The sequence below is a fragment of the Boleophthalmus pectinirostris genome, unplaced genomic scaffold (genome assembly GCF_026225935.1).
Source record: "Boleophthalmus pectinirostris isolate CB_2022bp ecotype Guang Dong unplaced genomic scaffold, ASM2622593v1 HiC_scaffold_14, whole genome shotgun sequence".
NCBI classification, from domain to species: domain Eukaryota; kingdom Metazoa; phylum Chordata; class Actinopteri; order Gobiiformes; family Gobiidae; genus Boleophthalmus; species Boleophthalmus pectinirostris.
This window is the reverse complement of record NW_026571047.1, coordinates 36,154,284-36,176,201: the sequence shown is the minus strand read 5'-3', so window position 1 is coordinate 36,176,201 and position 21,918 is coordinate 36,154,284. Positions and strand designations below refer to the sequence as shown.

General features: G+C 42.8%; 1 protein-coding gene across 1 annotated transcript in view; it reads right to left on the bottom strand.

Annotated features, from left to right (window-relative positions):
• Positions 1-21,918, bottom strand: part of trim16 (tripartite motif containing 16) — a 33,504-nt gene that overhangs the window by 8,583 nt on the left and 3,003 nt on the right. The window contains 6 exon segments of the mRNA XM_020930638.2: positions 396-567; positions 1,956-2,189; positions 12,021-12,116; positions 17,727-17,768; positions 17,770-18,036; positions 20,650-20,882. Coding sequence (XP_020786297.2) covers positions 396-567; positions 1,956-2,189; positions 12,021-12,116; positions 17,727-17,768; positions 17,770-18,036; positions 20,650-20,880 — 1,042 coding nt within the window. The 5' untranslated portion in view covers positions 20,881-20,882.

Genomic DNA, 21,918 nt, shown 5'->3' with positions numbered 1-21,918 from the left:
CTGCTCCTGCCCTCCACTTCTGACAGGTCCAACACACTGCTCCTGTCTGCTCCATGAACTTTGCATCAGGCGATTTATTTTACACAAATCCTCAAAACTTCAAAACCATAAAACCACCGCAGCGACACACAGAGACCCCGTCCGACAGGAGAGACCCTGTCCGTCTGACAGGGCCGGAGAAAATATCGAAAATCAGATCGAATCGATACTAAAACCAGTATCAAGACTAGATCGATACGAAAAAAATCTCATTCACAGAACAGAACATCTTTAGAATGATGTTGGTTTAGTCCTGGTCCAGTCGCGGTCTGGTCCTGGTCCGGTCCTGGTCCAGTCCCGGTCTGGTCCTGGTCCGGTCCTGGTCCAGTCCCGGTCTGGTCCTGGTCGAGTCTCACCGTTGGAGCAGGCGTCTTTGACCCTGTCGGTGAACTCGGTCTCGATGGCGCTGCAGAGTTTGTCCGTCGACTCTGTGATGATTTTCCCGACGGAGTTTAAACTGTCCATGAGTCCGATGTAAACGCCGGGAAGAGACGTGTCCGCGCCCTCCTGCTTCCACTCCACGTACTCCTGAAAAAAAAGACCAAAAACACGAATAAAAACACTCCACGTACTCCTGAAAAACACCGACAAAAACACGAATAAAAACACTCCACGTACTCCTGAAAAACACCGACAAAAACACGAATAAAAACACTCCACGTACTCCTGAAAAACAAGACCAAAAACACGAATAAAAACACTCCACGTACTCCTGAAAAAACAGACCAAAAACACGAATAAAAACACTCCACGTACTCCTGAAAAACGTTCTGGTTCAGTCCTGGTTTAGACCTGGTTTAGACCTAGATTAGTCCTGGTTTAGTCCTGGTTTAGTCCTGGTTTAGTCCTGGTTTAGACCTGGTTTAGTCCTGGTTTAGTCCTGGTTTAGACCTAGATTAGTCCTGGTTTAGACCTGGTTTAGACCTGGTTTGGACCTGGTTTAGTCCTGGTTTAGTCCTGGTTTAGTCCTGGTTTAGACCTGGTTTAGTCCTGGTTTATCCTGTTTAGTCCTGGTTTTATCTGGTTTAGTCCTGGTTTAGACCTGGTTTAGTCCTGGTTTAATCCTGGTTTAGTCCTGGTTCCATCTCGGTTTAGTCCTGGTTTAGACCTGGTTTAGTCCTGGTTTAATCCTGTTTTAGTCCTGGTTTAATCCTGTTTTAGTCCTGGTTTAGTCCTGGTTTAGACCTGGTTTAGTTCTGGTTTAGACCTGGTTCAGTCCTGCTTCAGTCCTGGTTTAGACCTGGTTTAGACCTTGTTTAGACCTGGTTCAGTCCTGGTTTAGACCTGGTTTAGACCTTGTTTAGACCTTGTTTAGACCTGGTTCAGCCCTGGTTTAGACCTGGTTCAGTCCTGGTTCAGTCCTGGTTTAGTTCTGGTTTAGACCTGGTTCAGTCCTGGTTCAGTCCTGGTTTAGACCTGGTTTAGACCTTGTTTAGACCTGGTTTAGACCTGGTTCAGACCTGGTTTAGACCTGGTTCAGTCCTGGTTTAGTCCTGGTTTAGTCCTGGTTTAGACCTGGTTTAGACCTGGTTTAGACCTGGTTTAGACCTTGTTTAGACCTGGTTCAGTCCTGGTTTAGACCTGGTTTAGACCTTGTTTAGACCTGGTTCAGTCCTGGTTCAGTCCTGGTTTAGTCCTGGTTTAGTCCTGGTTTAGTCCTGGTTCAGTCCTGGTTTAGACCTGGTTCAGTCCTGGTTTAGTCCTGGTTTAGACCCCAGATCCTGGTCCAGACTGGTTTTGGTGCAGAGGTGAGACTTTTATGTCTTTGAGAATCTCAGTTCAGTGTGAAGCCCGAGTCTGACCCAGAGACTCGTCGTCAAAACAAAAAAAACACAAACTTTGGTCTAGTCCCGGTCTAGTCCCGGTCTAGTCCCGGTCTAGTCCCGGTCTAGTCCCGGTCTAGTCTGGCGTGGTACCTGCAGGAAGTCGAGGTGGCTCTTGTTGCGGCTGATCTTCTGGACCTGAGCCTGGGTTTTCCGGAGGTCCGAGAGGCGGTTTTCCAGGTGGACTCGGATCCCGTCGGCCTGTTTCACCGCCTGCTTCTCCTCCGCCTCCAGGAGCTCCATCAGGGAACGCTTGGTCTTCTCCAAGGTCGCCGACAGACGCTCGAACTGGGCGTCCACCACGGCACGGACCTCCATCACTGAGTTCTGACGAGACGAGACGAGAAGGTCAGAGGAGACGAGAAGGTCAGAGAGACGAGAGGAGAGAGAAGGTCAGAGGAGAGAGAGGTCAGAGGAGACGAGAAGATCAGAGGAGACGAGAAGATCAGAGGAGACGAGAGAGATCAGAGGAGACGAGAAGGTCAGAGGAGACGAGAAGGTCAGAGGAGAGGAGAAGAGAGGAGGAGACAGAGAGAAGGTCAGAGGAGACGAGAAGGTCAGAGGAGACGAGAGGAGAGGAGACAGAAGAGACGAGAAGGTCAGAGGAGACGAGAAGGTCAGAGGAGAGGAGAAGAGAGGAGGAGACGAGAAGAAGGTCAGAGGAGACGAGAAGGTCAGAGGAGACGAGAAGGTCAGAGGAGACGAGAAGGTCAGAGGAGAGACGAGAGAAGGTCAGAGAGAGACGAGAAGGTCAGAGGAGACGAGAAGGTCAGAGTATCAACTGTGATCTGAGTTTTCACCAAGACCAGAATCATCACTGAACTGAACTCCAGGAAACAGAACCACACTGACTGGGATCATGACAGAGGAACGTGGACGTGTGGACGGAACCACCCAACTGTTTCAACTATTATGACTTATTGTGAATATTCTAACAGTTTTGCATCTCAGACAGTTTTTATTTTTTTACACGTTACAATTGAACAAAGTTGAGAGTTATTGTGAACGTGTTAAATAAAGTTTGACTGACTTATCGAACTGTTGTGTTTCGTTTAATACGGTTTATATCTGAAAAAAGTTTGAAAATAGACCATTCAATGATTCAGAGCGTCTATAGTGCAGAAAATACGGTACAAAAAAGCAGCTTTAAAATGACCAAAACACAAAGAAAATGTGACTATACCGACTCACACTGTTACGCCCTTGTTTCAGTGAGTGCGTCACATGCACATCAATAACCCGGTTATTAGCCGTACCCCGGTTCTGTCAGTGTTCGTGTTACTGTGTTTACATGCGCACTGAGAAACCGGGACACTCATATTCGCGTGTACATGATCAAATGGAGTATCCCGGTTTCTTGACATAATCTTACAAATGCGCAGGCGCAGAAATTAACTTAAATCAATTTCATAAACCAGGAAAAATACAAACCGTGAGCTCCTTTAGCATAAGAAGCTAAGGAGCTACGAGATCTCCCACAATCCACTGTGCAGATTCTTCATTAAAATCTTCTGCATAAATAAACTCAACTTTACAACATATAAACCATAAACACTATAGACACATCAGCCCGTTTGATCAGATAATTCAGCTCTGATCACATTTGTTTACGTTTTACAGAAACGAAACTTAAGACCGTTTGGCTAATTAGCATAAACTGTTAGCGGTGATAAAAACAACTCGCTCCTTGCGCCGCTGATGCGATCAGTTTTCTTTTGGACTAAATGACACGACTCTGTGGATTATGTGTGTTATTTCTGTGACAGAAGAGGTGCTGATGATGGTGAGTGTGTTTCGTGCATATAGAGGATAGGAGATAGTTCATGTTTTAGCTTTTCAGCGTCACACGAGTGCAGATTGTACATGTGCAGGTTTAGCGCAGCTCTTTATTTTACAGTCATTTCACTCGTTTGGTCACTTTATTTATGTTGGTCAATTTATTTATGTCACTACTGTTGTGGTGAAAGGCTGGAAAGTGTCTTTTGGACGCATGCGCACTCAACTTTATGTTGCAGTAACTGAGATAGTGCGTTTACATGCCACAAGTATCCCGGTTACTATCGGAATAAACCAGCTACAGTAACCCGGTTTCTAATAACCAGGATACTGCCATAACCGGGTTACAGAAACCGGGTTACTGCGTATACATATATACATATATCAAAAATGCCATCAATTCCACAACACAAATAACAAGCATGCAGCCACAGAGACACTTAGAGCTGAATCACTTTGCACCTGTAACTGACAAAACTGTTTTAGAGATCGTTACCAGTCTGAGTTCATCTACTTGCTGCCTGGACATGTTACCCACTAGATTTCTAAAGTCCGTCCTCAACAGTTTTACTTTCACCACTCACTCACATAGTGAACATGTCACTTCAATCTGGAACATTCCCAAATGCGTTGAAAACTGCGGTCATTAAGCCTCTCCTAAAGAAGAGCAGTCTTGATGCCACAGTACGGAACAATTTCCGACCCATCTCAAATCTGCCGTTTTTTGGCAAAGTCCTTGAAAAAGCTGTTTACCAACAGCTTACGAACTTTCTCCAAATGAACAACTCCTTTGATGTTTTCCAGTCAGGTTTTAGAGCCACCACAGCACTGAGACTGCTCTTATCAAGGTGACAAATGACATCCGCCTGAACACTGATGCAGGCAAAGTCTCAGTCTTGATCCTGTTAGATCTGAGTGCTGCTTTTTGACACTGTCGATCATGGGATCCTCTTACAGAGACTAGAGGACTGGGTGGGCATCTCTGGTACTGTACTAAACTGGTTCAAGTCCTATCTAGAAGACAGGAAGTATTTTGTTGAAATTGGAAACTGTGTCTCAGATGACATGGCCCTGACCTGTGGGGTGCCTCAGGGGTCAATCCTGGGCCCCCTGTTGTTCAATCTCTACATGCTGCCATTAGGCCAGTTAATAAGCAGCAATAACGTGTCGTACCACAATTATGCAGACGACACTCAGATCTACGTCTCTCTCTGGCAGCAGGAGACTATGGACCAGTGGAGTCACTTGGTCACTGCATCCAACAGATCAGTGTGTGGATGCAAAAACAACTTTCTCCAGCTAAACTCTGACAAGACTGAAGTCATAGTGTTTGGTCCACAGAAACAAAGGGACAGTGTCAGCATCACCTCCAGTCTCTCTCTCTAAAACCTTCAAATCAGGCAAGAAATCTAGGGGTAATAATGGACTCAGACTTGAACTTTAACAGTCACATAAAATCAATAACATCTGCAGCCTTTTACCATCTAAAAAACATAGCAAAAATCAAAGGTTTACTGTCTAAATCAGACTTGGAGAAACTTATCCATGCATTTGTCTCCAGTAGGTTAGATACTGTAATGGTCTGCTCACTGGTCTCTCCAAACGAGCTGTGAGACACGCTGCAGAACATCCAGACATCCAGAACGCTGCAGCTCGGGTCCTTACTGGAACTAGAAAGTACGAGCACATAAGTCCTGTGCTCAGGTCTCTGCACTGGCTCCTGTGCCTCAGAGAATAAACTTTAAAAGCAGCTCTGCTTGTGTACAAGTCTCTCCATGGCCGAGCACCAAAGTACATCTGTGACATGTTAGTGTCATATGAACCATCTCGCACTCTGAGGACCTCAGGGACCGGCCTCCTGCTGGTGCCCAGAGTCAGAACTAAACAAGGGGAGTCAGCGTTTCAGGTTTATGCAGCTAAAACCTGGAACAGTCTTCCTGAACATGTGAGACAGACTCTTCTGTGACGCTGTTTAAATCCAGACTCAAAACATTTCTGTTTAACTGTGCATATAACTGAAAGGTTTTCATTCCACACTCTTCTCTCCAATTTATGTCTCTCTTTTTTAATTTTAATCTTCATGATTATTTATGTTTTGATTTGTTTTTATTATGATTTTAATGTATTTCTTATTCTGTAAAGCACTTTGAATTACTTTGTGTACGAATTGTGCTATACAAATAAACTTGCCTTGCCTTGCCTATACATGCACCATCAAGAAACCGGGATACTCAAAAAACCCGATCATAACCGGGTTATTGATGTGCATGTAAACGCACTCATTCAAAAACCAGGGATGTCTCAGTTTTTTATCTTGAAATTCTGGTCACTCTAGTTGAGTCGGCCCCAGGTGTAACTGAGCTGCCGCAGGTGATTATTCAAACTCTAAAAACTCACTGTTCTTCTTCTAAGCAGACAGGAGCAGACAGGAGCAGACAGGAGCAGGCAGGAGCAGACAGGAGCAGGCAGGAGCAGACAGGAGCAGACAGGAGCAGAGGAAACCCGTCTGTGTGTTTGTTTTTGTTTGTCATGTGACCTCACGTCATAATAAATATTACGTAATTATCTGAATGAGTGAAACGAGTAAGTGATGAGTCATGAGTTTTCATTCGTGTTGGGATTTTCTGAACACGCCTCGAGTCTTTTGTGAGATTCTAAACTGTAGGGGGCGCTGTTGTGCTGTTTTCTGTGTTAAGATCAGGGCTGTCAAAAGCAGAAAATCTAATACAAGTCTTGAAACTAGATACACATTTGAGCGAGTATCGATACTGAATGTTTAGCAGTTTCCATGGAGACACAAAGCACACATTAAACACAGCCAGAAAGATTTAAGATGATCTCAAAATTCAAGAAAAAATACAAGGAGTTTACAAGTTTAGGAGTTTGAGTCTCATCTAAAGGATCTTGAGAGCGACTTGTTTCAGTTAAATCAGTTCTTTCTGGTCCGATCGTGTTAAATTAAAGCTCTGAATAAAGTCTTCAGTGCCTCCAGTTTAACATCACAACCCCCAAAGAATGTTGATGACGTCAGATGCAAAGTGTCAGTAGAGCTCTGTTGGACTCGGTGTTGTGGTGCATTTTGTTGGCAGATTATTTGGTTGGTCTTTATCAGATGAGTAAAGGGTGGTGTCATGGTTTAGTTCGTATCAGATTATTTGGTTTAGGGTTTCATTTACTTCTATGGACTCAGTGTTCTGCTGCAGTTTGTTGTTGGATTATGTGGTTGGTCTTTTATCAGTCTATTCCTGTGCTCCAGACGCCCTCAGAGTGACATAATCTCAGAGTTAAACACTGGATTGCGGGTGTCAAAATGGAAAAACAATGACTAGGCCATTACAGTAAAGAACAGTGGCGGAGTTAACAATTTGGTTGCCCTGGGCGAACTTGAGTTTGGGGCCCTCACTGTAATACTCTGTTGTTTGGTTTTGTTTTGTAGTTTTTAAATATTTATTATCTGTTTTCCCCCATTGTTCTTGAGACACGCACATCTTTATTTGAATTATGAAGGATTGGAAACTTGTCTTATTAGTTCATTTGTAGTTTTATTTTTTTTGCTGGTACATTTATATTTTTGTTTACATCCATTACATATGATTATGTTCTAATCAGGGTCGTATTTTGATGGCGTTTTCTCATTTTAAGGTGAACTACTCTCATTAAAGGTCATATTGAGAGAAAGTCAAATAGCTCTGATGCCTCGGCCATTAGTGGGGGGCCCCTCCAGGTTCGGGGGCCCTAAGCAACTGTCTACTTTTGCCTAATAGTGGAGCCGCCTCTGTTAAAGATTCAATAAAATCATAAATACTCAGTGTTGGGAAGGTGACTTTTAAAATGTAATCCCCTACAGATTACAGATTACACACCCCAAAATGTAGTTTGTAATGTAATCCAATAAATTACTTAAAGTGAGTAACGTAATCTGAATACTTTGGATTACTTGATTTGCTGTAGAGAAACAAAGACGAGGAAATCGTAACATAAGATGTTTTGTCTGATAAAAGAAAATTTAAAAAAACAGTCTTTACTGAACCAAATTAAAAAATATTATTGATAGAAGAAGAGGAGACATGTTCCGTTCGGCATGGTTTAGTCCTGTTTTAGATCTAGTTTAGACCTGGTTTAGACCTGGTTTAGACCTGGTTTAGACCTGGTTTTAGACTGGTTTAGTCCTGGTTTAGACCTGGTTTAGTCCTGGTTTAGACCTGGTTTAGACCTGGTTTTAGACCTGGTTTAGACCTGGTTTAGTCCTTGTTTAAACCTGGTTTAGATCTAGTTTAGACCTGGTTTAGTCCTGGTTTAGTCCTGGTTTTAGTCCTGGTTTAGACCTGGTTTAGTCCTGTTAAATCCTGTTTCAGTCCTGTTTTAGTCCTGTTTTAGATCTAGTTTAGACCTGGTTTAGACCTGGTTTAGACCTGGTTTCCTGGTTTAGACCTGGTTTAGTCCTGTTTAGACCTGGTTTAGACCTGGTTTAGACCTGGTTTAGACCTGGTTTAGTCCTTGTTTAAACCTGGTTTAGATCTAGTTTAGACCTGGTTTAGTCCTGGTTTAGTCCTGGTTTTAGTCCTGGTTTAGACCTGGTTTAGTCCTGGTTTAGACCTGGTTTAGACCTGGTTTAGTCCTGGTTTTAGTCCTGGTTTCGACCTGGTTTTGACCTGGTTTAGATCTAGTTTAGACCTGGTTTAGTGCTGGTTTAGACCTGGTTTAGTCCTGGTTCTGGTTTAGTCCTGTTTAAACCTGGTTTAGATCTAGTTTAGAACCTGGTTTAGACCTGGTTTAGACCTGGTTTAGTCCTGGTTTTAGTCCTGGTTTCGACCTGGTTTGGACCTGGTTTCAACCTGGTTTAGACCTGGTTTAGTCCTGGTTTACCTGGTTTGGACCTGGTTTAGATCTAGTTTAGACCTGGTTTCGACCTGGTTTTAGACCTGGTTTAGACCTGGTTTAGACCTGGTTTAGTCCCTGGTTTAGACCTGGTTTAGTCCTGGTTTAGACCTGGTTTAGACCTGGTTTAAGACCTGGTTTTAGACCTGGTTTAGTCCTTGTTTAAACCTGGTTTAGATCTAGTTTAGACCTGGTTTAGTCCTGGTTTAGTCCTGGTTTTAGTCCTGGTTTAGACCTGGTTTTAGTCCTGTTAATCCTGTTTCAGTCCTGTTTTAGTCCTGTTTTAGATTAGTTTAGACCTGGTTTAGACCTGGTTTAGACCTGGTTTAGTCCTGGTTTAGACCTGGTTTAGTCCTGGTTTAGACCTGGTTTAGACCTGGTTTTAGACCTGGTTTAGACCTGGTTTAGTCCTTGTTTAAACCTGGTTTAGATCTAGTTTAGACCTGGTTTAGTCCTGGTTTAGTCCTGGTTTTAGTCCTGGTTTAGACCTGGTTTAGACCTGGTTTAGACCTGGTTTAGACCTGGTTTAGTCCTGGTTTTAGTCCTGGTTTCGACCTGGTTTTGACCTGGTTTAGATCTAGTTTAGACCTGGTTTAGTCCTGGTTAAGACCTGGTTTAGTCCTTGTTTAAACCTGGTTTAGATCTAGTTTAGACCTGGTTTAGTCCTGGTTTAGACCTGGTTTTAGTCCTGGTTTTCGACCTGGTTTGGACCTGGTTTCAACCTGGTTTAGACCTGGTTTTAGTCCTGGTTTCGACCTGGTTTGGACCTGGTTTAGATCTAGTTTAGACCTGGTTTAGTCCTGGTTTAGACCTGGTTAAGACTTGGTTTAGTCCTTGTTTAGATCTGGTTTAGATCTAGTTTAGACCTTGTTTTAGTCCTGGTTTAGCTCTAGTTTAGCCCTGGTTTAGTCCTGGTTTAGACCTGGTTTAGTCCTTGTTTAAACCTGGTTTAGATCTAGTTTAGACCTTGTTTTAGTCCTGGTTTAGACCTGGTTTAGACCTGGTTTAGTTTCCGGCAACGAGTGGAATTACTAATTATTTTTTTTAAATGAAAAAGAAAAAGGGATATAGCCCAAAATGTGAAAACAGGAAAATCCCGCCGTGTAATCCATACATGAATCCATGAATACAGTTACTCATAATTTGTACTCTGATTACTGCTTACGTAACTCTGGTACATGTAATCTGTTACTCCCCAACACTGTAAATACTAGGAAAGAGCTCAGGTCGGACAAAACAAGGATCCGGTTGAGTTACTTCAGCGCCTCGGACACTGTTACATCATCAGTAGGTAATAATGCAACGTTTGGGAGGGAATCTGAGCTTTTGTTGACATTAGTGACATTAACATAACAGAGCGTAACAAAGAATAACACACAATAACAAAGAGTAACAGAGAATAAGCGAGCGTTTGTAACATAACAGTGTTTCTGAGTGCAGAGGCTTAGTGCAGGAGCAGATTCACAGAAGTGTGGGTGAACAGGAGGAGCCACTAAAGACAAAATAACACAAGAACAACGTGTTTGTAATTCCTCTGACGTCCAAGGTCCACAGCAAAGAGACGAGTGTGAATATAAAATGTTAAACTAATGCACAGTTATAATGTTCAGTGTTATGGATTTATACGGTGGAGCTTTTATTATACGCACTTTTGGGTCTTTTCTCTCTTCCTGCACATACTTTTATCTCTTGTGCCTTTTTTTTTTTATTGTTCTATGCAAAACAAGTGCAAAATAAATCAAGAAATAAAAAGTAGTAGAAGAAATGAGGAGTAGTAGAATGTAGAAATTCTGAAATTGTGGCGCAACCTCCAGCCTCTGAGGACAACTGGAACAAACCATAGTACGAGGTAGGTGTTCTGATTCATTTTGTATTAGATTATTTGATTTAGGATTATGGTGTTGTGGTCTGTTTTATATTTGATTATTTGGTTAGTTTGAGAGTTTTATTTCACCTCTATGGACACGGTGTTGTGGTTTAGCGTGAGGGGAGGTGTTGTAGTTTGTCTTGGATTGGATTATTTGGTTTAAAGTTATATTTACCTTTATGGACACGAGTTTTGCTGCTGTTTGTGGTGTTTTATTTCACCTTTATGGACGTGGGGCTCTAGTTTAGTTGGTTTTAGATTATTTTTTTTGGCCTTTATCAGATGAGTTAAAGGGTGGTGTTGTGATTTAGCTCGTATTAGCTCATTCGGTCAGTCTGAGAGTTATTACCTTATTCCAGAAGTTGCTTTGGGCGTTGTATTATTTTGTACGGGTCCCATCTCACAGCAGATACGTTCAATATGGACAAAACGTTGTTCAAAAAAAAAAAAGAGTAGGAGTTTTAGTTTAGGAGCTTTTAGAGACAAAAGTGGGTGGGGAGGAATAAGGTGGATATTGTACCTCTATGGACACAGTGCTGTGCTGCTGTTTGTGGTGTTTTATTGTATCTTTGTGGATGTGGGGCTCTGGTTTAGTTTGTTTTAGATTATTTAGTTGGTTTTATCAGATAAGTAAAAGGGCAGTGTTGTGGTTTAGCTCGTATCAGATTATTTGGTCAGTCTGAGGGTGTTATTGTACCTCCATGGATACGGTGTTGTGGTCTGTTTTGTATATGATCATTTGGTTAATTTGAGAGTTAGATTTCACCTCTATAGACACAGTGTTGTGGTTTAGTGCGAGGGGAGGTGTTGTAGTTTGTTTTGTATTAGATTATGTGCTTTATGGTTATATTGTACCTCTATAGACTCGGTGCTGTGCTTTGTTTGTGGTGTTTTACTTCACCTTTGTGGACGTGGGGCTCTGGTTTTGTTTGTTTTAGATTATTTAGCTGGTTTGTTTTGTTGTTTTGCAGTTTGTTAATGGTTTTATCGGATAAGTAATACGGCAGTGTTGTAGTTTAGCTCGTATAGGACGATTTGGTCAGTCTGAGAGTTATGCATCTATGGACATTTTGTTGTGGTCTGTTTTGTATTTGATTATTTGGTTAGTTTGAGAGTTAGAGTTCACCTCTATGGACACAGTGTTGTGGTTTAGTCTGAGGGGAGGTGTTGTAGTTTATCTTGTATTAGATTATTTGGTTTTATTGAACGTCGGTAGTTGATAAATCCGAGTCAGTTCTCCCGACATCCGTTATAAATTCGTTCCATCGCAACAGTCGGGGAAAATATAGATGCCAGAGAAAGTTTAGTGTCCAGCCGACTCGGTTCTGCACCGAATTAGCCTGAGTTTGTTTCGAAATGCTGATTTGATTGGCCGTTCCATTGCACTTTCTCAAGGTCAGATGAGTAAAAGGGAGGTGTTCTGGTTTAGCTCGTATTAGATTATTTGGTTTAAGGTTATATTTAACTTTATAGACACGAGTTGTTGTGCTATTTTTGGTGTTTTATTTCACCTTCGTGGACGTGGGGCTCTAGTTTAGTTCGTTTCAGATTGTTTAGTTGTTTTTTTATCAGATGAGTAAAGGGTGGTGTTCTGGTTTAGGTCGTATTAGATTATTTGGTTTAGGATTAGAATGTACCTCTATGGACACGGTGTTGTTTTGCAGTTTGTTGATGGCGTTTTCAGCCGCGGCCACTGTCTTCACCATCTCGTTCTGCTTCTGCTTCAACTCCCTCTGAAAAAAAACACACAAAAACACAAAAAATACAACGTTAAAGCTGCACCGTGTAACTTTTCTGCTGGAGGGTTATCGCTTTGTCTGGATTGTTTCACAGTGTGGTGTTAAACATTTCTATCTTCATGGAGACCAAACCGGACCAAGTTACAGGTCAGATCTGTGGAGAGGCGAGCCCACACGCTCAGGTTGGTGTTTAAAGGAGGTGGACAAAAGCACTGAGAGTCTGAGGAGGTTTGTGAGTGAAGGACACACCTTCATCAAACACAGAAAAAACAAAAGAAATCACTAAGTCAATACTGAAAAGCAAAGGGTGAGACCTGGTTTAGTCCTTGTTTAGTCCTCGTTTAGTTCTGGTTCGGACCTGATTTAGGCCTGGTTTAGAACTGAGACCTTGTTTAGACCTGTTTCAATTCTGGTTTAGTCCTGGTCGAGATCTGGTTTAGTCTTGGTTGAGTTCTAGTTTGGCCCTGGCTGAGTTCTGATTTAGTCCTGGTTTAATCCTACAGCTCTGTTTAAGTAGTGGTTTAGACTTGGTCTAGACTTGGTTTAGTCCTGGTTTAGTTCTAAATAAAAGGACCAAACCAAAGTCCGTCCTTGGCCTTTGACCTCTTCTTCATTAGTGGACGGCGAGGTGTGAATTCCTGCGCTGTGATTGGCTCGGAGCTGTCACAGTGATGCATGATGGGATTGCGGCGAGGACAGCTGATAAAACACGACTCGTCTGGTCTTTACACAAAGAGATCAGACGAAAAACGCACGACTAAAAATACAGATTCATCAGGACGAGGTTCCACTCCGGGTCAAATCAGTCACAAAAAATATCGACTAAATATTCAGATGAAGTAACATAGACTAAACCAGGTCTAAACCAGGTCTAAACCAGGTCTAAACCAGGTCTAAACCAGGTCTAAACCAGGTCTAAACCAGGACAAAACCAGGTCTAAACCAGGTCTAAACCAGGACAAAACCAGGACAAAACCAGGTCTAAACCAGGTCTAAACCAGGTCTAAACCAGGACAAAACCAGGACTAAACCAGGTCTAAACCAGGTCTAAACCAGGACTAAACCAGGACAAAACCAGGTCTAAACCAGGACAAAACCAGGACAAAACCAGGCAGGTCTAAACCAGGAGGTCTAAACCAGGAAACCAAAACCAGGACTAAACCAGGACAAAACCACTAAACCAGGTCTAAACCAGGACTAAACCAGGACTAAACCAGGACTAAACCAGGACAAAAACCAGGTCTAAACCAGGTCTAAACCAGGACAAAACAAAACCAGGTCTAAACCAGGTCTCTAAACCAGGACTAAACCAGGTCTAAACCAGGACTAAACCAGGTCTAAAACTAAACAGGACTAAACCAGGTCTAAACCAGGTCTAAACCAGGTCTAAACCAGGTCTAAACCAGGTCTAAACCAGGTCTAAACCAGGTCTAAACCGTCTTTCTGTCTGTGGTCTCTGTGATTCTTCGGCAGGAGCAGCTGACTCTAAACTCGTGCCCTCAGGAGGAGCTCAGATGTTCCTGTGAGATTTGTCTGGACTCGTCTGGATTCCAAACATTTTCAAACTGAACCTGGAGCGAAAGAGTCTGAAGAAAAGTCCGACCGCGCTCAGAGTTTACAGAGTCTAGAGGAGCTGAGCCGGAGCCAGCGGAACGTGCGGTTTACTGAAATTCTACACGCGTTTATAATCACATCCACATGAGGAACGAGCTGAGGCTTCAACTCCAGACCAGGACTAAGCACTCGCGACTCGCAGCGAGAGGGTCCCGGGTTAGACTCCAGACTGCACAGGCCTGTCTGAGTTTGTCTGGGTCGGGGTTTTCTCCACTGACCCAAAACAAAAACAATAATACAAAAGGTAAAAGTCTAGTCTTGAATTGAAAGTCCCACAGCTCCTGACAGAAGAACCAGAGACACTGAGGACGGGTCAGACGCAGGTTTAACCCAGAGACATGGGTCAAATACAGAGGACTAAGGCAGGTAATTCAATGTTTCAATGTTTTTGCATTTTTTATTAGCTCAATCTAACTCAGTTAGAGTCAGTCTCTGTTCCTCCCCTCACCTCTGGCCATGAGCTCTGGGTAATGACTGAAAGGACAAGATCCTGATACAAGCGACACAAATGAGTTTCCTCCACAGGGTGTCTGGGCGTCTCCCTTAGAGACAGAGTGAGGAGCTCGGAGTAGAGCCGCTGCTCCTCCACGTGGAGAGGAGCGTCTGAGGAGGACGTCTGTTCTGATGCCTCCTGGACGTCTCCCTCAGGAGGTGTTCATGTCCCACCAGGAGGAGACCCCGGGGAAGACCCAGGACACACTGGAGGGACGATGTCTCTGGGCTGGTCTGGGAATGACTCAGGTCCCCCTGGAGGAACGTTTATCAGTGCACCATGTCGAGGTACAACAATTATACTGACGCACAAAGGCCTTGTTTATTTTGAACTGTGCAGAAAAGAGTTTACGAGACAAACACGACGTTCAGAAGGAAAAACTTAAAGTAAAATGGACCTTTAACTTGAGTCTCTTCAGTTTTGAACAGGGACTTTAAAAGAGCTCGAGTTTAAAAGTGTCTGTGTGTTTTATTTGATGAAGTTGTTCACTAAAATTTATTTAAATAAAATAAATGTTTCTTTTGGGGCAAATGATTATTTTTTGATTATTTTTATTATATTCCAGACCTGATTATTTATATAGTTTTAAGACAAGTCTTTATGAATTAAAGTGTTTTTGAAAAGGACCACAGGACCTGCTGAGCCTCTGGTGCAGAAATCCTAATAAATAAACAAATAAACAAAGCCTCTAAGGAGAAAAGGACTGCTGTGTTCCTCTGAAGTCTGAACAATGAGGAGTCGTCCTGAAGAATCGTCTGAAGTCTGAGACTAAACACAAACTGGACCCAGAGGGACTTTTGTGGAGCAGATCAATAAAGTGAAACCTGCAGCTTCAGGTTTTTCTGCTCAAACTGAAACATCAGCTTCATTCTGACAGTGACGAGAAAACTAAAGCTGAACCTCAGACGACTGAAGAGTCTGAAGTCAGACCTGATTTAGTGCTGGTTCAGCCCTGATTTAGTCCCTCTTTAGAGTCTCTTTAGTCTTGGTTTAGTTCCACTTTGAGATCAGCGCAGAGGACACAATGGATTTGTATTTTCCAAGTACATCCATCCAATCACCCCACATAGACTGGTCAACGCCAGACTGCTCTTTAAGGCGCTTGTTAAAGGTTCGTAGCCCGTCTATTGCTTGTGGTCAAGCTACCATCAGACGCAGTGTTGTTAGGGATGAAGGTGCAGCAGGTTTCCCCAAAAATCACACACACCGATCCTGATGTACTTGGAAAATACAAATCCATTGTGTCCTCTGCGCTGATCTCTATAGCCGTTTTAACATTGTGTGGTTGTTGTTGCATACCCTGTATTAGAAAATTAATTAATCGTCTAATCACCACTGCAATTGCCCCATATCCTGACGATAAGGCAGTGCAGGCACATTTGTTGGCTGGTGATGATTCATACAGTGGGGACTCCTCCTCCTTGGCTCTCACTTCTATTTAATCATGACGCAGAAATACACGACTAAAATAACATTACCTCCGAGTGTAAAAATATAATTGCTCGACTATGAAATCATAACTGAAAATCGAAAGAAGTAGTTATGAATTGATTCTTCTTTAGCAAATATATGATAAACAGGAGGGAAATGTCAGAATAATTTTATTATCCCATATTTGCTAAATACTTGTGTGATATTCTAGGCCTATGAGTTAACCATTTATGTACTACAATTCTTTGATTTATAATGTACCAATCACTTGTCACTTGTTGAATAACCTCTGTGTGTTTGACAACTGTGTGCAGTGTCCTGTCGCTCTAGTGAACCTCCAGATGATTCCTCACATGAAGCCAACTCCCACTGTCACACATGAAGAGTTATGATGGTGTCTGACCTAAGGCACCTCCTGATTGTTAATCATGTTTTATGTGTTTGTACTATGCATAGCTGCATCAGTTTCTTATTATGTCTTGGCTGTTTCCCCTTCCCCTTGAGAATTATCATTCTGTAACTAGGGCCTCCTAATGAAATAAAAAGAGGAGAACAGCCTTGAGGCATCAGAACGTGTGGAGACTGTTGGTTTTGATGCCCACTGCCCGTTCTCCTCATGAGTAAAACTGAATTAATCTCTTGTCTTTCTTCTTGTTTACAATGTTTAGATAAACCTAACAGTCCTGCTTTAGTCCCTCTTTAGTCCTTGTTTAGTCCTGGTTTAGTCCCTGTATCTCACCTCTATGTCCCTCTTTAGACCTGGTTTAGTCTAGGTTTAGTCCTTCTTTAGTCCCTTTTAGTCCTACTTTAGACCCTCTTTAAACCTGGTTTAGTCCTGGTTTAGTCCCTGTCCCTCACCTCGATGTCCCTCCTGGCCTGCTTTAGACCTGGTCTAGTCCTGGTCTAGTCCTGGTTTAGTCCCAGTCTAGTCCCGGTTTAGTCTCTCAATGTCCCTCCTGGCCAGCTTTAGTGCTAGTTTAGTCCCTCTTTAGTCCTGGTTTAGTCCTGCTTTAGTCCCGGTCTAGTCCCGGTCTAGTCCTGTTTTAGTCTCGGTCTAGTCCTGGTCCAGTACCTCGATGTCCCTGTGGGCCTGTTTTAGTCCTGCTTTAGTCCTGGTTTAGTCCTGGTTTAGTCCCGGTCTAGACCCGGTTCAGTACCTCGATGTCCCTGCGGGCCTAGTCCTGCTTTAGTCCTGGTTTAGTCCTGGTTTAGTCCTGGTTTAGTCCTGGTTTAGTCCCGGTCTAGTCCCGGTCTAGTCTCAGTCCAGTACCTCGATGTCCCTGCGGGCCTGTTTTAGTCCTGCTTTAGTCCCGGTTTAGTCCCGGTCTAGTCCCGGTCTAGTCCCGGTCTAGTCCCGGTCCAGTACCTCGATGTCCCTGCGGGCCTGTTTTAGTCCTGCTTTAGTCCTTTAGTCCTGGTTTAGTCCTGGTTTAGTCCCGGTCTAGTCCCGGTCTAGTCTCGGTCCAGTACCTCGATGTCCCTGCGGGCCTGTTTTAGTCCTGCTTTAGTCCTGCTTTAGTCCCGGTCTAGTCTCGGTCCAGTACCTCGATGTCCCTGCGGGCCTGTTTTAGTCCTGCTTTAGTCCTGGTTTAGTCCCGGTCTAGTCCCGGTCTAGTCTCGGTCCAGTACCTCGATGTCCCTGCGGGCCTGTTTTAGTCCTGGTTTAGTCCCGGTCTAGTACCCGGTTCAGTACCTCGATGTCCCTGCGGGCCTGTTTTAGTCCTGCTTTAGTCCTGGTTTAGTCCTGGTTTAGTCCCGGTCTAGTCTCAGTCCAGTACCTCGATGTCCCTGCGGGCCTGTTTTAGTCCTGCTTTAGTCCTGGTTTAGTCCCGGTCTAGTCCCGGTCTAGTCTCAGTCCAGTACCTCGATGTCCCTGCGGGCCTGTTTTAGTCCTGCTTTAGTGCTGCTTTAGTCCTGGTTTAGTCCTGGTTTAGTCCCGGTCTAGTCCCGGTCTAGTCCCAGTCCAGTACCTCGATGTCCCTGCGGGCCTGTTTTAGTCCTGCTTTAGTCCTGTTTTAGTCCTGGTTTAGTCCCGGTCTAGTCCCGGTCTAGTCCCAGTCCAGTACCTCGATGTCCCTGCGGGCCTCCTCCACGGTGCGGAGCTCGTGGTCCGCGGTGCTCGTCGCTCACGCAGCCCTCGCAGACGCACTCCTGGTCGGGCACGCAGAACCAGAGGAGGCCCTGGTGGTGGATCTCGCAGGTCTTCCTCTCGATGTCGCGCAGAGGCTCCAGGAGCTTGTGCTGCGAGAACTTGGGGTTCTCCAGGTGAGGTCTGAGGTGGGCCTCGCAGTAGGAGACCAGGCAGGTGAGGCAGGACTTCACGGCCGGACGAGGCGTGTCGATGCACGAGTCGCACAGAACGCTGTCCGAGACGTCCTGAAGAAAGACCACAGACCAGAGCGGATTCAAATACAGACTATGATTATGTATAAAGACGAGTTCTGAGGAAGTCTGACATCACCCTCCAGTCAAATGAAGCTCATCGAGATTAGCATTTATAGGGTGTAATCTGCAATCAGGGCACATATTGATTTATTTATTTTTTATATTCTAATTTTGTACGATCATAAATGATAAACTTTTGTGCCTTCGTTAACATTATTATTAGTTTATACGACCATAAACGTAAAAAAAAAAAAAAATCCTTATATTTTTAATTTAGTGGTTTATTTTCTATGATCATAAATGAAAAAAAAAATCCTTACTTTGTTCATTCTATATGCTGTTTACGTTGTACGATCATAAACGATAAACTTTTGAGCCTTCATCAACATTATTATTCGTTTGTATGACCATAAATAAAAAAAAAAAAAATCCTTACATTTTTCATTCTATATGTGGTTTGTTTTGTACAATCATAAGCGATAAACTTTAGTGTCTTTGTTATCATCATTATTATTAGTTTGAACAAAACGAACGAAAACAAAAATACTTACATTTTTCATTCTAATTACCTTTTATTTTGATATGATCATAAACAATAAACTTTTGAGCCTTCATCAACATTATTATTCGTTTGTATGACCATAAATTAAAAAAAATAAATAAAATCCTTACATTTTTCGTTCTATATGTTGTTTATTTTGTACATCCATAAACAATACATTTTAGTGCCGTCTTCAGCTCTATTATTGGTACGACCATAAGCAAAAATATATGTGTGTGTATGTATATATGTATGGAGAATATATGTACTGGATTTTTTAGATGTGTATGTATTTACATGTATGTGTGTATGTGTACACATGTGTACATGTGTATGTATACATGTGTACATGTGTATGTATACGTGTGTAGATGTATGCAATGTATACGACAGGTAATCACTCAAAAGGTGTAAAAAAAAAGCGTCAACCACATGATTACGTAAAACAATTGGGAAAGGACGCCAAAAGTTTTTTAAATTTAAACTCCTTTGAGCACCAGCTCCCAAACATGAACACGTTTTGTTGTTTTGTTGTAACTTGCTCAAAAAAAAAAAAAAAAAAAAAACTATTTAGCATATCAAAGAGCCAATCTGGAGCGAGACTGTTCTAGGTGACGTTCTTCCCCGCACCACTGGTTTAGCAGGAAGTGGACGCTTAACAGACCTGTCAATCAAACCTGTTGTTTACGTTAGTGATTGCGACATCGGGAACGACAACGCCGCCTGATTGATCTGTTATTAACATTCAGATCTTTCTTTGGGATTCATCTGTTGCCTATTCCGACGTACCTTCATTACGAGATGTCTCTATTTACACGCGACGGTATTACGACACTTTTTAGTATCGCTGTTCCGACGCGTCATATTTGTGTTTTGGGCTGTGAGTGTCTGATATCGTCTGTGCCCGAAGTTTTCTCTGATCAAGTATAATAAAAGGATGTCACGTTAATATTATTCATGTCGGAAAAGTGACAAAATAAAAATAAAGTGCCGCTACTCTGACAATTAAAAAAAAAATCTAAGTAGTTGGACGCTAGAAAAGTAATGTTTATGCCGCTACTACGACAATACATGCACCCCAAATTTCTTCTGATCATCGTGCAATTCACACTGGGAAGAATCCTCAGAAAAAGTGAGACTCAAACCTCCATGTTTGTTTTCCCAGTGGGATGTGTCTATTGTTGAAGTCGATCTTTTCAAGTCTTTTGAACCATTTCACTTTTGTTTCTGGTTCTGATATTGTCATATTTTAGTTTTGGGATTCGGACATCGTAATTGTTGTGGTTGTTGGATCCAAACGGCGGAAAACAACTCCAGAAATGTGTTTGTGAACTCCATAAATGCAAAAGTGAATCAGATGTGTGTGACTCAAACCTCCGTTCAAACTGTTTCTCTTCCCAACGGAATTGAAAAATAGTGAAAGGTGAAGGTGATGGGCAGGATTGATCCACAGGAAGAACCAAAAAGGAAACATCTGACTGACTAAGAAATCATCCCGAGTTTACAGAGAACATTTTGTATGTGGAGCGACGACAAAACAAAATCCGGTTTGTTAATGTAGAGGAGCAGAAGACAAACAGACTGAGCTGCACTTTCTTGTTCTTGTGGTTTTACAGCAACATCACGTCTTGGTCTCTTTGCAGTGGAAGGTGTTTCTTGGTGAACAGCTGGAGCCTTTCACTTTGGCGTTGACTTTTTAAATTTGTAACCGAGGTTGAGCGAGAGATCGGGATTTCGCTTTGATGTTCACTTTTTTGGGGGATCCTTCCCAGTGTGCATTGTGCGATGACCGGAAGTCCGAAATTTGGGATGCGTGTCAATGTTTAGCAGCGTGTAACCCTTTCTTCACGGACAAAAACAGTGAAATAAAAACCCCAGGATCATGTAGAGCCAATTAATACGAATGTTTTAAGGTCAGAATAGCGAGTCTAACAGCAGAAGTTACAGAAAGAGGGGACACGGTTTTTCAAAAGAAAGTGAACTGGAGCCAGCCCGTGCTTGCTTCCTGTTTGAAACACTGTGGCTAACGGGTTTTTCATTTAGAGTCTGCGTTAGAGCCTCACCTCTGGCTCCTCGTCAGCCTCAGACTCCCTCTGGTCGTTAGTCAGGTCCTCCGCTTGGACTTCACTGGTGCCGTTGAGTTTAGGTTTGTCCAGGACTTTAGTCGGACTGCAGCCGGGACTAGGACCAGGACTTGGACCAGGACTAGGACCTGGACTTGGGCCAGGGCTTGGGCCAGGATTTGGGACATCTGACCCTAGAGACTTTGGACTTTGAGGCGCTGAATCTGCCATCACTGAAATAAAAACAAGAAGATTTAACAGAGGCGCATGATTTCACGAGGCTGAATTATACACTTTAAATCAGACCTATATACAGTTAGCTCGGCCTATTCATCTGACCTGAGTGTGGGGTCTTATCAGCAGAATCATTTAGGCCCCTGACGGAGTTTTCACACCTCTGGTCCTGACCTGACTCCTCCTGTCGTTCTATTTGTTTTAGGTTTGAGGATGGATCCAAAGGTGGGACCAAGTCGCTGTTTTGCAAGTCTCAAGTAAGTCTCAAGTTTTTGACCTCAAGTCCGAGTCAAGTCCCAAGTCAAATACAGGCAGGTCCAAGTCGAGTCTCGAGTCACTGGCCCATAAGTCCAAGTCAAGTCCAAGTCATCTGCTTTGCGCTTCAAGTCATTTCAAGTCTTTAAACCAAAGCACCAAATATAGCTTAGGGTTTTGCAATTTATATGATTTTTGAGTTTATTTGTACTTAAAAACTCATGGTATATTGATGAGTATTTATATAAGAGTTGTAGAAATGCTACGTTTTCCTTTTTAAATGTCTTGACAAGATTTTAGTGTGAATCTTTACCATCAGAACAGAAAGAATTAAGATATAAACGAGCTAAATAACAGTTATTTTCTCACGAAGGATCATGTTCTGTGTAGTTCCCTCTGTTTTACTGCGTTGTTCTGTATTTTACTGTAGTACATTTGAGTATCACAGTACTTCAGTTTCATCCAAAGTAACAAACAGAGAAGTGTAAGCGACAGTTTGTTCCTGTAAAATTAAACGCTGCATTTATCAACTGTAAAGAGAAAAGTATTTTCAAAAAACATTTTTTTAGGGACGCATCAAGTCTTCTGAAGTCACAGGGCTCAAGAGTCACTGACCTTCAAGTCCAAGTCGAGTCCCAAGTCTTAGTCCATTTTATCAAGTCAAGTCTCAAGTTCTAAAAATAGTGACTCAAGTCTGACTCGAGTCCAAGTCACGGCTCAAAGTCCCACCTCTGGAGATGATGTTTGAGGCTTCCATTTCTGTTCAAGGAAGGATTTTCT